The sequence below is a fragment of the Clytia hemisphaerica genome, unplaced genomic scaffold (genome assembly GCF_902728285.1).
Source record: "Clytia hemisphaerica strain Z4C2 unplaced genomic scaffold, Clytia hemisphaerica genome assembly, whole genome shotgun sequence".
NCBI lineage: Eukaryota > Metazoa > Cnidaria > Hydrozoa > Leptothecata > Clytiidae > Clytia > Clytia hemisphaerica.
This window is the reverse complement of record NW_027104390.1, coordinates 2106898-2123736: the sequence shown is the minus strand read 5'-3', so window position 1 is coordinate 2123736 and position 16839 is coordinate 2106898. Positions and strand designations below refer to the sequence as shown.

The 16839-nt window shown below is 35.4% G+C and overlaps 1 protein-coding gene and 1 long non-coding RNA gene across 2 annotated transcripts; both read left to right on the top strand.

Moving 5' to 3' along the window:
• The first annotated feature begins 7220 nt into the window (after positions 1 to 7220).
• On the top strand, positions 7221 to 9854 carry LOC136819771 (uncharacterized). The gene is made up of 3 exons (XM_067076012.1): positions 7221 to 7392; positions 8496 to 8678; positions 9511 to 9854. Exons 1-3 carry the CDS (start codon positions 7275 to 7277, stop codon positions 9663 to 9665), a joined length of 456 nt encoding a protein of 151 aa, XP_066932113.1. The 5' UTR covers positions 7221 to 7274; the 3' UTR covers positions 9666 to 9854.
• Positions 9855 to 10539: 685 nt separating this feature from the next.
• On the top strand, positions 10540 to 11802 carry LOC136819683 (uncharacterized). The gene is made up of 2 exons (XR_010848472.1): positions 10540 to 10575; positions 10960 to 11802. It is a non-coding gene; the product is annotated as an uncharacterized lncRNA (long non-coding RNA).
• Positions 11803 to 16839: the final 5037 nt, after the last annotated feature.

Here is a 16839-nt window from a genome sequence, read left to right as displayed (position 1 = left end):
GGTTTTTCCAACTAACGACCAAATGTTTACCTTTGATATGATTTCAACATCTGAGTGTGGATAAAATACATCAAAATTATCCTTATAAAGAGAATTTCCCCGAAATAGGATAATATTCCACTTGATATGAGTAAAATATGATGATGTATTCACAATTTATTTCAAATAAAAATTTTTTTACAACTTCTCAAACTATACATTTTCAGATGGATCAATATTCCGGGCTGGTAGGATTCTTTCACCAACTGGTAATCGAAATCAAGAGTAAATATGAATATTTTCACACACCCCAAGTGAGAAATCTGTTGAGATGAATGAGTTAAAATTTATTGAAAATTTAATTAGGGATTTTTCAAATTATTCCGTTTCATAATTCGTGTTTTTAGTACATGATAACACCCCCCTTCTCACAGACCGGGTGAGATTTTTTCAGCCAGTGAGAGTAAAAATAACGGACCAAAACTCGATCGGGATTGAATATCCCATGTTTTATATGGCTGGGGATAATACATCTTTGGCTGGGGACTTAAATTCTTTTGTTTTTAAACCAAAACATTCAATTGGGAAAAAATAACACAATATTTTGCAGTGAGGATTCGTATATTTGATTATTTTCAGCGGCGACAAAAATTGGAATGTATAATTTTCCACCGGGGACGATATTTCTTGTGGGAAGGGGTCCCAGTGGGTCTGTGAGAATTTGATATTTTTCTACGGACACTTTTGCGAATAGAGATTATAAGTTTTAGAAAAGCAAAAACAATGGAAAAGAGTTCTAGAATTCCCAAGTCAATTAATTGATGACAGAAAATCTATTTTTTTCAACATCTTTCTTGAAGGTTAATCTACACAGATTTGTGCATTTTCTCCTTTAACGTGAATAGAAAATAGCATAACAGATGCATGTGACAGATGCATGAATTGCAACAGCTCAGACGTCCAATGGGGATTTCTAGAACATTGATTCATCTTCCAGTGGAGATAAGCGTTCAATACAGCTCAGAGGGGGGGGGCTAAACAATGAATTATAAGCCGAAGGCTAGAAGTCAATCTCTTTGGTAGGATTTGAAGCCAACAAATCCTACCAAAGTTGCGCGGCCTTAAGCGGCTCGCCTGGTTTTTACACAAATGACAGATTGAAACTAAAATTTACCGCTAAATTTCGAAAAAAATATCAATCGTAAACAAAGGAATTGCTAGATTCAATTTGTCGTCAAAAATACGGCGCATTTTTTAAGGCTTCACTTTTTCTTGCCTGAGAAAGGTTAGAGATTCTACTCTAGCCCTTCGGGCTTTAAACTCAATGGGGCTAAATAGGGCATTTTTCTCACCATGGGCGAATTTTCGGCTATTGTTTTGAACAGATAGTGGGTCCACATGGCTATTAATGCCTTGACACGAGGATGAAAAATTTTTCCCGTAAGATGAACTGATGTGATGGGGTGATAGCAAAAAAAAGGATGTTGTTAAAAAAGGGAGAGCGACTACAATAGCCTAAAACAAGAACATCCCAAAACTAAAATTGATGAAAAACGGCCCCCTCAAATACGTCGAGAAATACGTCATCAAAATAGAATCGAAAAAACACGATAGTTGCAAATTCCAATACACAAAAGAACAAAGTATTACAAAAAAGGGTGAAAAATTACACAGAATATTGAAAATAATGAAAATTTCGAATTCGACATTTTTAATTTTCATGAATGTATGAGTTTCTAAACGTCTGATTTGCCTCGGTTAGTATGCATATTAATGAAGCCCAAAAGAAAGGGTTTTCATTTATTTTTACCAATTTAAGGATTTTTTATACGTCAATAAAATGATTGGAGGAAGGAGTTTGAGTAACAAAAAATGAATATTGTAAATGAAATATCAGCGATAAATCATATTTAGAAGCTGGTGAATTTAGCTGTTGTTTGTTGCGCGTGTTTAATGAACTTGATTAGGCTTCTGCTCTAGACTAGAACTTAACAAGTATATACACGTATCTTTATTAGAGCTTCTCAATTTGGACTGAGGTTGTATTTGCTTGTTTTTCTATGACAATTTTGGGCTTAAATTGTCCTTATAGGTGCTCTGTAAATCAATTCATTGGCTATTTTTTTCAAGTCTCAGGCTCACCATTTTCTTTCAAATTTCAACCTTAATGTTCTTTATAAACCGAGCTCTAATAAAGAAAACGTGCACAGTTCCCGTTTTAATTCGTACACTCACAGGTAATGTAATTTTCTACTTTGAACTTTGGAGAGTTCAATTAGTTCGAGTTACTTTACTCCAGTTAAACTCTGAAACGCACGGTAAAAATCATTATATTATTTTAGTTTGTTTTCAGTTAGGCACACACTAGGCCTCTAACCCGCTCTTCTTACAATTAAGTTTTTCTGTAACGGTGGTAAATTTAGAAGATAGAGCCTCTTACTTTCTTACTTATGATTTTTGTGTTGATATTGTTTTATCATCTCGCGTTCTTTTACGTTCAAATGGGCATCCAGATGGTCATAGTAGGCGCCTCGTTAGATTCTGAAATAAGCCATGCCAATGTTAACAGGAAGTAGCCAAGCGAATACAGCTTTTCACACTCTTTTTATTGAAAAATTGTACGATGGGTTAGTATACTCGATAACTTTAAGGTGAAAACTTTTTCCAGGAGAAGGGAGAATGACTTTTTAGGCAAATTGGCAAAATTGAAGAGGGAGGGATGACAGAGATTTTAGCAAAAGCTTTCCCCAACTAAATATTTTCCCCGACTAAGTTTTCCTTTTAAATTTTAAGGCTTGCTCAATTTAGAGAGCAAACCCCGGCTTTTTAACATTTTTGATATTATCGTAATTTCCATTCTAGTCTTCGAGGATAATCTATAAATTAAGTGTCTTGCATTTGCATTTTTGGGCTCAAACCGAAAACTACCGGACTGCACGACAATGGTAAAATCGTTATTTGCGCTGATTTTCATTATCTCTGGCACTAATTTTCTCGATCTAAAATCCCCCTCCCTCCGGGATGTCATAATAAAGGTCTCTAAATGAATATCAAGATTTGAAAAAGGATATATCTCTTTCCCAGTTTTTTCATTGATGTTAGAAAACACGAAAATAATCAACCTTTGCAAATATCAAATTTCTTACATGAATTTGAAGTGTTCCATAAAGAAATTTCGCGTTTCTGCAAAAACATTACTTTTTGTTAATTTCAAGTACCTTTTTGAAGTAAGAAAAATATTTCACAATCTTCATTTTCTTTTTCAATTTTCTTCAGGCAGAATTTTCATATGAGATGGGAAACTTGACTTGTCTTGTTGAAGCTTGTTTGTCGGATTGATTTTACGGCGTAAAGGTACAGATTTTGAAGAGCTATTTCTATTAGTTAAATCGACCAAATAAAAAAACTGATAGGGCAATTCACTTTAAATTGGTCAAAATAAATCAAAATTAAATTCAAAATTCACAGTCAGGTCAACTTGCTCCGGTGGGGGAGTATGAATGCAAATAGGTCAACTACTCAATAGTTTTGACTTGAAATGGAAAACATTTTCTTAAAGAAATCTTAAAATTTTCGAAGATGTCATGGACTACAAAAGAGAAAACGAGAAAGAAGAATATTAAAATTAATATCTTGAAATGTTTGAAAGCTTGGTAACGTCGGTTGGTGTCTTTCTTTTGTCTAGCTGGGTTGTCCCAAACTCTGTGAGTTAGACATTCTGTGAGTTTACCAAGCATAAAGAGTTTATTCATGTCACACGAAAAAGATGTAGACCAAATCAAAAATCATACTCTTAATATTTTATTAAATAAATATTTTTTTAGAAAAAACAGCAGAATTCTTTATCAAAGTTTACATTCAAGAAAAAAAAGGCTTAAAACTCAAAATTACTGACCAGAAGATGTCAACGACAACAACTATGAACATATGGGACATCATCAACCTTGTGCTATGTATATTGGTCATTATTTTACACACTGTTTGTTTAACGCTACTTTTCCGTTACAAGAACGGAACAAAACATTGCTTTGTAGCATCTATTCTAACCTACGAGCTAATCATATGTTTCTGTATGTTATTGTACCAACCACTTCGTGCTAGCTCTTCAAAACTGTACAATCAATACAGAGCCTTATTGACTGCTAGCAATATTCCATATACGAGCGCTATGGTACTACTTACATTGGAACGTTTCTTAGAGGTCTATCTACACATGAAATATTTGGTATCATGGTATAACAGAAATCGAATCAAATTATGTCTAATACCCTGGGTCATAATGCTTATTTATATGATCACTATGGCAACTTGTATGTTCGATTTTGAAGTCGAGGCTATACTGTTCTTCAAAATCAATGCTGTGTATAGATACTTATTCCAAGCTGTGATTCTGATACTATTCTTTGTGGTGTATTCTTATTTATATAAGAAGTTACGTAATATGAGAATCAGAAGTAATACGTTGCGAGGTACACACAATTCCAGCACGGATAAAAAGCAGAACAACATTTTCCTTCCCTTTTTTATGGTTCTGTCTTTCATACTTTTCGTGACCATACCGACATTCATGTATTTGCAGAGCAGCAAACCACACTCGTGGAAATTCATTTTAAATCGATTGCACTCACTAACTGATGGCTTTCTCTATTTGTTATTGGAACCAAAAATACGTCGAGAGATTCAGAAAAGACTTTCTTGGCGGAGACGTCGGCGTCGCCAAACAACAAAAAGACTGGGTGCTAAGAAAGGGACATTTGTTGATCGAATTATAGTTCGGGATGAAAACAACGCTGTAAGAGAAACGATACTCTTGTAAACTACACACCATGTCTAACGTTGTGAGAAGGTTATTTATTTTTATTTATTTATTTATTTATTTATTTATTTATTTTTATTTTTTTTTATTAATTGTCTTTCAGGCTCTTCCATATTTTACAATGGCTATTCGTCCTATGTAAAAATAATCATATTTAACTAAAAAGATAATTATATTCTATGAAAAAAATATGCTGTAGAAACAAAACACACAAAAAAAACAACTCAAGAATACTGACAGAGCTCACAAAATTGCAGATTGTAAAACCGTAAAACTGTAGAAACAAAACACAAAAACAAAACTCAAGGATACTGACAGAGCTCGCAAAATTGCAGAAAAAACAAAACAGAAAGTATAACTTGTTGGTGTTGTAGTTTTTTATTAGGAAAAGTTCGGTTGAGTTGTAGTAGTATTAAGTGGCTAATCCGAATCCTGCGAAAATTTCAGTGTTGATCAGACCACCAGACTAAAATATCAAGTAAATATTGTAAGGTAAATATTAATAATATAACCACTAGACCTCATGATCATAGAATCTACAATATATTGGCTTGAAATAGGAAAAATTTTGAAAGTGAGTGAGGTGCCAAGATTAAAAAAAAAAAACTGGCACGACCCGAAAAACGTTGTTAAGACTTGAACATGATGAGAAATTGTAGAGTTAATACTGCTAACTCGAACGAAGAAAACTATAAGATTAAGTAGTGTATAGATTGCTGTGAGGTTACCGATTGTAGAAAAAAAAATTAGATATAATGTGTATAAAATATTGCCAGACTACGTTATGTACGTTGGACGTCATTTTTTTCTTTGATACCCGTAAAACGAGGGGTATACGAGAGTCACAAACTTCAAAATATTGACTTCTTTCTTAAATCACCAACAACACCGTCAGTAAGAAAATCCATATTTTGTCACTTTGTAGAACTTTTTTCTTTGAACATCGAAACACCGACAGAAAAGGAGTCTATATAGCTCGCACGGGCAACACAAGGCATTGTTAACTCAATAATAAACTTATGTACTAACTAAGGAGACATTTGACTTATAGAGGTCTAACTTAAAGAAGCTCTAGCTGTACCCCGAGGGGGGTACTTAGGCAAAAATGGATGATGGGTATGTGCGGACGGTAAGGGTCGGTTTTTTCACCTTTCAAAGTCTCTCTAAGGGTCAGAAAAATCAGAAAGTTTTAAATTAGTCTCTCTATAAGGGTCGGAAAATTCAGGATTTTTAGGAAATTTTTTGATTTCCAGAGAAAAAATTGTGATAAAGTCTCTCTAAGGGTATCACTTTTTTCAAAATTCAAAAAGAAAATTCAAAAAGTCTCTCTAAGGGTCACCTTTTCAGCAAAAATCAGTCTCTCTAAGTGTCGGTTTCGGAGGTCCCGTCCGCACATACCCCTCATTCGCCAACCCTAGAACCCCCCGGGAGCTGTACCAGCGCGCCATCAAACCCGTACCACCCCCATAGTACAGTAGAGGTTTTAAGCAGTCGGAAGAATGCGTAACATTCCAAGCTTTATCGATTTAAAACGCTATACAACCAGCAGGGTTTTCCCAAAAGTTATAAGATCGATTATTGTGATGAATTTGCTAATCATTTACATTTTTTTGAAACTCCTTCTCTAACTATTTCTTTCCTAAACTGTTTTTTTTTATAAGAACCTATTTTTGTCAAGGATCTGCTGTTCATTTTTGGAACATTGAGCCTCGTTTTGTTCTAATCATGTTCTTATGTTACATAGTTAGGCTATTGCTACTAAATTCATTTTATTCAAAAATTTTGACAAGAATATGAATGGTTCAAACTTATGAAAGGAGTAGAAATTTGATACGCCTGTTTGAGAAAGAATGAGCGACAATTATTTAGCAAACATTGTAAAAGGTCACAGAACAATTTAGAAGATTGAAATACCACGTGATCAGATGGACATTCAAAAAACGTAAGTATTTCACTATTACGTTTTTATAAACGTTTTTTTGACATTCTCTTGAAAGCACAAATGGAAAATTAATTAGCAAAAAGTTCAAGAGAATCATCAGCTAAATGAATCTAAGTATTTTTTCATTCAGATATCAAAATGTCGATATCGAACAAACTTGATAGTTGGACGGTAAAAGTGATAAGTTTAAAAAGTAGCCCAGAAATCTAGAAGATTTAGATCCGAAAGGATTTGAAAAAACTCTTGAATATTTTTATTATCAGGTCCGTGCTAGGGCATCATTGAACTTGAACAGAACAGACCATAGAATAAGCGGTGATTCGAGCCGGGAACCCTTATGGTTTCTTGTGCTGAATCCTTCGATAACTTGCTCAGCGCTTGAAAAATGTGTTTTTATAAAAAGAGCTTTATATTTTTCTTGGTTGCTTTATTGTGACTAATTCTTCAAACCTAATACATAGGGTTTGTTATTCGTACCCTTGCGTTGTATATCTTCATTTTAGGGTTTTTGAGTGAATAAAAGAAATCAAAAGAAAAATGGCCAAATTATCCGACAATATAATGACAGAAATTAAAGAAGTGGTCAGCATATTCGATCGAGTTGGTGATGGAAAAATTGATGTCAATGATATTGTCAATATCCTCAGATCATTAGGTAGGACAAATTATTAAAGTAGACGTGCTCTACCTCCCCTCCTCTCAGCCATCACGCAAACACTAGGGGACTTATAATCTATATCGAGTATGTAATAAATAGTCATTGAACTGTAGCCAACTAACTCATTGTATACTGCAAAAATGAATGTTTATCACTTCGCACAAGTGCTACATTCAAATCAAATCATCTCAGCTTTGGCAAAAATAAAATAGGTCAAGTTTGGTTTCTTTGGAATGCTAATTTTCTCATTTTCTTTAGCGGCATGGGAAAATTCGAGATGTGAAACACCCCTCTCTCTTTATGGAGCTTTCCGAACATAAAACCACCGTTTGTGTTCTAGTTATGGTACCTTCATTAGAGAGAGTACTGCTATAATCACGAACGCAACCGAGAAATGTAATAGACCAATGGAGTTGGTTAGAACACATCATTTTTCCACTTCTTATGAACTAATAAATCAAAACCCTATAGTTTAATCCTTTTTCCTCATGACTTTAACCCTATTCAAACTAGGCTTTTAGGGGCGGTTCAGAACTAGGGGGGGGGGCCTTTCCTGTACCACCCCTTAACTTTTGATCTAGTGGATCTTTTTGGATGAAATTTGGCACACAAGATCCTTGTCACGTAAGGTAACTTTTGACAAAGTTTTTTTTTGATGACGTCACTCATCATGCCCAAAGTGAGCAAAAACCGAAATTTTCCATTGTTCTTACAAATAGCTATTGTATTCTAACAAAGGCTTTAGAAAAAAGTTGCCTGGGTTTAAAATGCTTATTTTATCCTAAATATTCAATAAATTACGGTTTAAACGATATATTTGACATTAAAAATAAATTTGTATTGGAAAAGTGTCATTTTTTGTGACACCTTACTGTCAGAAATGTCATCATGCTCAAGGTGTGAAAATATTTAGGAGTCAATTTTTTTTTATTTTGAAGCAAAATAAAAGTTAGGAATTTACAGAAAATTTCACCGCAAAAGCTCTATTATTTCAGGAGCTATTACCAATAGTTTGACTTCCGAACAGAAAGAGCCCCCCCCCCTAGTCCGAATAGGGTTAAGATATTTTAGAAATAACTTCAAACATTTTCAAACTTTAGATTTGAATCCTGGATCTCATGATTGGGATGCTGAAATGAAACAATTTCAAAAAGACGACAAATTTCGCATCGAAGTCGACGAGTTTGCTTCTATTTATGAACAAGAATCAAAAAAGAAGAAAGTCAACGAAAAAGAAATTTACGAGGCTTTAAAAGCTGTTGATCCACATAATAAAGATATTGGTAAGTATTTCTACCATTAAAATTCACATCGAAAATTTACTTTTGACGTTTAAATTTTAACTTTTTGCTCTGAAATATTTTTGAAAATAATCTCCACCCCACTCTAGTAGATACTTTCGGATCACTCCCAAGGACTTGGTACAAGTTAGGACAGAGGGAGTGATCATAAAGTATCTACTAGAGTGGGGTGGAGGATATTTTCAAAAATTCCAAAAGAAATCGCACCCTCTTGATATCCTCAAAAGAATTTCAAGCCCCCCTAACTAGTCAATATATTTTTGGTACTCCCTCCTAACATAGGCCACTTAAAATGTTCTTTGACCACTCAAAACGGATGATTTGAAGCTACAATAATAGCAGCCGCCAGAGACGTAGCCATGACTTTTCGGTTCGGGGCGGGGGGAAAATTGAAAAATAATCTGACCTTTTTTAGGATGAAATTTTTGAGAAAATTTTTCTCGTAACTTAAGCGCCGCACGCCTCGAAAAACTTTGCTCTTAGCAAGATCAAATGGCCTAAAAAAAGCCTTGAAAAGGTCAAGGTTGGCGAGCGAAAATAAACTCACAAAAAGCGCCGAAAGCATGAAGTTTCATGTCACAGAAAGCTTTCTTTGTAATTTTGGTGCCGCAAGAAAAAAATTTGGTCTAAGAAAAGTCAAACAGCTTAAAGGAGAAAAAGGTCAAAGTAGTATTCTGTACATATTAATGGAACATAGGTTTGGGTTACCCACCCCTGCCTCGCCTTCACCTAAAAGGTTATGGAAATTATAGATAGCTAACGGTTGTCTCCTTATAAGGTGAAATTTATAAGTAAATTAATCGATACATTCTAGGTTTGGTCAACCGAGCAGCGTTATCCCGTTATTTGTGTAACCTTGGTGACACGATGTCAATGGAGGAAACAGATAGCATTATGAAAGACGTAATGGATAAAGACCACAGGAGTGTTGTCATTGCCGACCTCATGAAACTCGTAATGACCGAATAGTGGTCTGGTGCCAAGTGCAACTAAGCATGCAAAATTATCTAGTCGCTGTACTTCTTGTAACATAATCATGTCAACTAAATAGCCTGATTGGCCATTTCAAAAAACTTTCATCGGATTGCATATAAAAAGCTTGAGCCTTTTAAAGTAGAATTTGATAGTTGTTCAAAGTTCGATTGTACATAACCTTAATCTTTTACTACTGTATGAACATATCGCAGTATTTAAATTAAATTATGAAAAAGCTGGTGAATACCTTCAGTATAACCTCAAAATCGCTGTCTTCAACCGCCTCAATAAAGACTCTACTCTACCCTTAGGTTGAATTTCAACATTTCTAGATAGCTTTCGGATGTTCTTAACTTTTTGAGATTACCAAAGATGTTCTTAACATGTTCTTATTCTCACCATTTCACCATACCTGAGTATTTTTGTCCATTTACCAAAGAAATAATAAGAAATTTGGTGTCTCAAAGTTCACAAAGCCTTAAAATGTTGTGAGCTTGTCCTAATATTTTGGTCATCAAAGTTTTTATATAGTTTGTTCTAATAAAAACGCACACCTTCCTCCCTAGTTTTTCAAGGTGTAATTTCCGTAGGGTCTATTAAGTAGCAATAATCAAAGATACAATCTGGTAACTGAGTATTAGCATGTAGGTTTTTAGCATGTAAGTCAAGCAGTAGGCATTCTTACTAATGCTTGTGAGGTCTTCCAGGGGAAAGGCATTGACAAATAAAGAAATAATTCATGTTAGGTCATGTTTATTGATGCCAAGTGAAATTTGAGTTCATAGATACACGTTTAAACGTAAACTGACACTCGTGAACTGAAATGCAAGATCAATGCACGCTAAACTCAAATTTCTAAGGGTAAGAATTTTAGTTTTGTCATTTGGAATTATTTTGAAAAAAGGTAAGAAGAAGTGCTTGTTTTTGTTCAAGCTTATATTTTCAACTTTAATCGAGAGTGTTTTGTTTCTTATTTTACCCTGCAACTAGTGGGGGGAAAGGACAACATCGTTTAAACCGTAGAATATTTTATCAAATATTTACCCCATTTTAGGGAGGTGGTAATTTAGTACACATGACTAAAATTTTTTGACATCACCTAATTTTGGTCTTTGGATTAATGAGTTTATCACCCATATTCAGTATCCCATGATGCAAAAAAAGGGTTTGGAGATTTCTGGGTACGTCACTGAATCACCAAAAACTATGATGTCTGAGATTTTAGTACCGACTCCCCACACCTTAAATGACATCATCAATTCTTTTAAAATGAAATCAAACTTTTTAGACATAAGAAACAACCGAAATATAACACATTCTTCAAAAATGTATGGGCAAAACTTATTGAGTACCATCTTCCTCATCCTACCGACATTGAGTCTGGCATGCAACTTCACCAAGATTGATCCTATCACACATGTGGAAAAACCATTACAACTGACTATCTACACAACTGGAATTGAAACACGACGCTTCATGAACAAACCCCCTAACGTTACAACACTTCCACAGGAATTGGTATACAAGAAAGAAGCAAAGCCAGGGGTGGTAGATGGATTTAGCCTCCTTTACCCAGATGGTATGAATTATACATTTAACATGTATATCGATGGTCCGAAAAACATTTCTTTCGCTTATTCCTTTTTTGAGGTTTTTAATGGAAAAGTAAACAAATCGGATTGCGTTATAACACGATATCCATACAAACTGAATCAAGCTCAAGATCATGTTTACTTCAAATTGGGCACTTCACATAAGAAAACATCTTATATCCTGAAATTCAAAGTCGAAGAGATGGAATCATCAGAAAGCTACAGATTGGTGGCTCAGTCATTCTTGGTTCTACTGACTGCTTTTTTTGTAAATTGTAATGTGGTATATTAAAGATACTCACGTGCTACAAACCCGGTGGAACCACTTACTATCACCTACTCTAATTGAAATGTACAACCAATGAAATAAGATCTTTTCCGATCCCCGTTGCAATTTGAATCATTGATTTTATGCTAACCGACCAATATTCTCACTGGGTCATTAAGGCAGAGGTGTATTAGAATTAAATATTATTTCTTTGATTTTGAACAAATTTTATATAAAAGCATTTAAGAACACATTTGTCAAGATTTTTTAACACTAGTTGAACTAGATTTTATCAAATTAATCACCCAAGTTATAGTAGTAAATTATGTGACCACAGTCGAGGTCGACCCGAAAGCCCCATTTTCTTTTAGCTGTTTACCGAAAGAGTAAAATTTATCCTTTCTCTAGACTAGCAAACTCGTCTGTTAATTAATCATGTCAGAGAGCGGGAACGTAAGGGCGTTTGCTAGAATAGGAGCTGCGTAGGAGAATAAGCAAAAGTTGTACACTTTCTCTAGTCTAGTATGCTAGACGATTATTCAGACATAAGCTGAGCACGCAAAAATTAATGAAAGGAGCAAATTGTGGCTTACACAAACTGATATTATCTCGTTACGATTATTGTATTATCATATAACAACAATATTACTGTATTACACGGATTATAAAGAACGACTCGATTCTACCCCTTTCGTTTAATTTTCCACTTACTCTTGATTTATCTTTAATTTTGTTTTTGATCTCGGGGAAGGGACTTGGTCGAAATTGTGTACGCGCATATGTGCCGCCTAGAGTGAGCCTTTTTTAGATCTTCGAAGTCCTGCTTAAGGGTTGCAAGAACCATAAATAATCCCCCTAAGCGTAACTAAAAGGGGAAAAATCCTAAAAAAATCATAAGTTTTGTCCCTATCCTGAAAGGTATAAGCTTCGAGAAAAAAGTACCATTACTGGTCCCAAATTTCTCAAATGTTGGGCTTTGCCCTTTGTCCCTTTCTTTAATTTTTTAATTCTTTTTTTTTGAAGGGATCAGAAATTAGTGTTTAATGTTTTGCTGACGTCAAACGAAATTTGAGTACCACCCTTGCGGAGAAAAATGGTCACTTTAGATTTTGAATGCAAAGATTTCAAATTAAAAAGTTTTTCTGAAAGAAAGACAAAGTGTGGAGTATTATTTGGTAGATTTTCTTGTTAGTAATAATGTTGCATCTTTCGGATGACTTGGTCCAAATTTCATGTTTATACCATCAGCCAAACCGGAGTTTTTCAAAGAACAAGTTTTACTGACGTCAGCATTATTGTTTTTTTCCTGGCATGAGGGGACAGATAATACTTACTTGGTTTAACGGGTTATACGTATTCGGAAAAACTACATCAACCCCACCCCTAACCACAGAGAATATATTCATTGTGACCTATTAGTAAGAGACGCACCCTTAGAAGCCGTTGACATTTATCATGCGACCCAACCGAACCTAGTCCATTTCAAAGACTGAAGTATTAATAGAATTTTTCGCGAGGGGGTTTTCGGCAAAAGCTTAAGGGCTCTGACCATAGTGAATTTTTCATAATTGCCGTGTTTAAAATGTGTTTTCTGACTGATGCAACCAACAGAACTATGGCATGTTATACATTTTCTGTTAGACAAACTATTCTTGAATCTGAAAATTTAAAAATTGTAATGAAAAAATTTGATGAAGAAGAAATGAAGACTTTTGCGAGGAAGTATATCAAGAAGGAGTATATCAACTTCGAAGAGCTTAGTTTCGGCGCAGAAAAAACATTTTGAAAATTTTTTCGCATTAGTTGGTGTATCTTTTACCGAAAAATAAACATTTTTGCGGAAAATTTTTGTAAATGCTTCATTGTCTCGAAATCTTCAAAATAGTGTTTTTTCATCAATCTTTCATCTGGATTTTGCTTTAAAAAACAGTCATAACTTTTGACACATCTTTTTAGAAAGATTTTCCGCAAAATTTAAAATAGTTCAATTCTTTGCGGACAGTTTGAAAAAAGTTCGAAAGAAAAAGGTTAATTACCCATTAAAACTTAGCACTTTTTATAAAAGAAGGTGGTACAACATATTATTCACGTCTTTTTAAAGTTCATAACGTCATTTTTGCAATTAAGTTTTTGATTACTCTTAAGGTGTTTGATTAAAAAGCAATTTATAAAGGCCATTCTTTGTTAAAAGTGTTAAAGAATCTAAAACATAACTTTTATGTTCAGATACTAAAATCTATTTTCTGACTATGGTCAGAGCCCTTAAGAGAATCCTTTGGGACTGGTTACATCGCATAAAAGATGTCATGGGTCCTAAGGGGTACCCCCTACTTTATTCTACAGGATTCGTGTTTAAAGTACATGATATTTTTCTACGACACTGCAGTAATCAACTTTTTATAGTTGAACATCCTTTTGCGATTACATATACTAATCGCACGATGAGTTATTTTTTTTTATTGGTTATTTGGCGCTCCTTCAAAGAGCTTTTACCCTGGGTAAAAAAATGCTTTAGCGACTTTTATAAGATTTTTTTTGGATGAATATTCCAAAAACTGATCATTAGAACACTTAAAGAATACTTCAAGATAGTCGTCGGTGGGAGGGGGGAGGATGAGAATATTCTTCACAAGACCCCCTGCCCCCCCCCGGGGCATCATATTATTGACCAACATGAATAATCAGCCTCGTATCCATTATATCCCAGGCTTAATATTTACGTTGATGTACGAGAGATATTATATTATCTTCCACTCACAGTAAAACATCAATAAGCAGATAATACGACCCGCCGGGCGGGGGGGGGGGGTTGGGCGACGAGGTTGATATATTCATTATTCTTATAAAAAAGCTTGTGTATCCCATCCCACCCCCTGCCTGCTTGTCTGCTCAACTTTTATATAAAAAAAACACTGCCAAAAAACTGTTTTTTTACCCAGGGTCGGTTTTTTATTGTATTTTGGTCGAGGGTCGGCTTTTTTCCAAGGGTCGAGGGTCGGCCTTTTTCAAGGGTCAGGGTCGAGGTCGAGGTCGGGTTAATAAAGATTGCCCTCTTTAATCTAATCTTAACCCTATTCGGCCTAGGGGGGGGGCTCTTTCTGTTCGGAGGTCAAACTATTGGTAATAGCTCCTGAAATAATAGAGCTTTTGCCTTGAAATTTTATTCAGCTTCCAAATAAAAAAAAAATTGACACCTAAAAATTTTCACACCTTGAGTATGATGACATTTCTGACAGTAAGGTGTCACAAAAATTGTCACTTCTCCAATACAAATTTATTTTTAATGTCAAATATATTGTTTAAACCGTAATTTATTGAATATTTAGGATAAAATAAGCATTTTAAACTCAGACAACTTTTTTCTAAAGCTTTTGTTAGAATACAATAGCTATTTATAAGAACAAAGGAAATTTTCGGTTTTTGCTCACTTTGGGCATGATGAGTGACGTCATCAAAAATTCTTTTTGTCAAAAGTTACCTTACGTGACAAAGATCTTGTGTGCCAAATTTCATCCAAAAAGACCCACTAGATCAAAAGTTAAGGGGTGGTACAGGAAAAGCCCCCCCCCCCCCCTAGTTCTGAACCACCCCTAAAAGCCTAGTTTGAATAGGGTTAATCTAATCGCTTTTTGAACAACCGGGCCCTGGTCACAGATTTGTAAAGCCCGAAGGGCTAGATTTGCGGCTTTTATCGAAAAGTGAAGCCTAGGTTTGGAAGGATTTCCTACCAAAGTCACGTGACTAAAATATGCAATTTCACCGGTTCGAGAGATGTGAAATAGCGTTTGCCGCCTACTTTTTTTGATCTCTCGCTCCGAAAATAATTAAAATGCTAGATCCTATCCATCGGCACGAAATTTAAAAAGTCAAATTTTTGCTTCACTTTTTTTTGCTGGAGAAAGCTTTCGAAGCTTAAAGTTGCCTATCTAGCCCTTCCGGCTTTACAGATATCTGTGGCCCTGGTGTCCAACCCAAGGTGTTTTTCAAGACGATTTTGAAGCTCTTGCCAATCAGATAAAAATCGGGTTTAAAATCGGGTTAGAAAATCGGGAAAAAATCGGGAAAATTAGCCAATCGGGACTTTTTTTAACAGTCGGCTTCAACAGGACATTTGAACCAAACGTGTTCAAAAAGGGTGTCGGGTATATTGTAAATGACTACCAAGGCGAAAATTTTTTCAGTCTGCGGAAACGTTTAGACGGGGGTATGGTGGTTCCATTTAGACGGGGGTTCTGTTATTATCAGTTAGGTAGGGTCAGGGTTGCTAGTAACGGCTTGTCACTGTGCCGGGTGCATACTCGGCGCCTTGGGCCCCGCAGGGTTGCTAGTAACGGCTCGAATTTCAGTCAGGTTAAAAAAGGGGTACTTTTACCCATATTACAATAACATTACCCCCGTCTTTTTTGTCATTCTATAAGTATTTACAAATGTTGTGTTCTGCTGTGCGAGTGTGGCTCAACGGATAGCGCGCTGGGTTTCTGATCAGAGATTCTTTCATTTGGTGGGTTCGAATCCCGGTCGGGTCGATATTTGGAGAAAGTTTGAAATATAGAAAAGTTAGTAGAAATCATCAGAAAACAAGTCTCAGAAAGTCAGAAAATAGAAAAGACGAGGGGATAGAATGGGAGATAGGAAATAGAGAAAGTAGAAAAAATCCTGGAGAGTCATTTACAATCTATCCACGACCGTTCAAAAGGGATGCTCTTAGATCGGATGTTCAAAAGTGTTTTCTGTATAACCAGGTAAAAGCAATGTGTTTTTAAATGAAAGGTTCAGGCTCAAAGGTGCATGAAAATTAATTGCCCGGATCCAGGTCGTGAAAAGGACAGAGAGAAAAATTTCGACATTTCTGGGGTGGGAAAACACAAAAGGGGTGGGAAAATAATTTTTTCATTTTCAGAGGGTTTGACAACCACTGACAATCCAGCAGCAGGTAACCTGAGATCAGATTGTGGTAGTTTTCTGCCCACCACGCTGAAGCTCTAAAGGGATGGGTAAAACATACAATCTGACGAATATGCTATCTCAAAATCATAAGGACCACGTTCGTCTAAAAGGACTGAGGATGACAACAAAGTTGCGTGATTGTGTTTACGAATAGGGCGCCGTATCAGTTTTTGACTTTCTGGCGCACAACAAGATTCTTGTTGTAAAATTTTCCGCGGGAGGACTATTTTCCTCAGATGTATAATTTTCAATTGCCTTCAGAGGTTTACCGTGCACGTAAGAAAATTATGAACAGCGGTTATCAGGTTAGCAGCAGGCAGTCTAACATTTCTGGGGGGACTGACCTAGGAGGAAACTATGG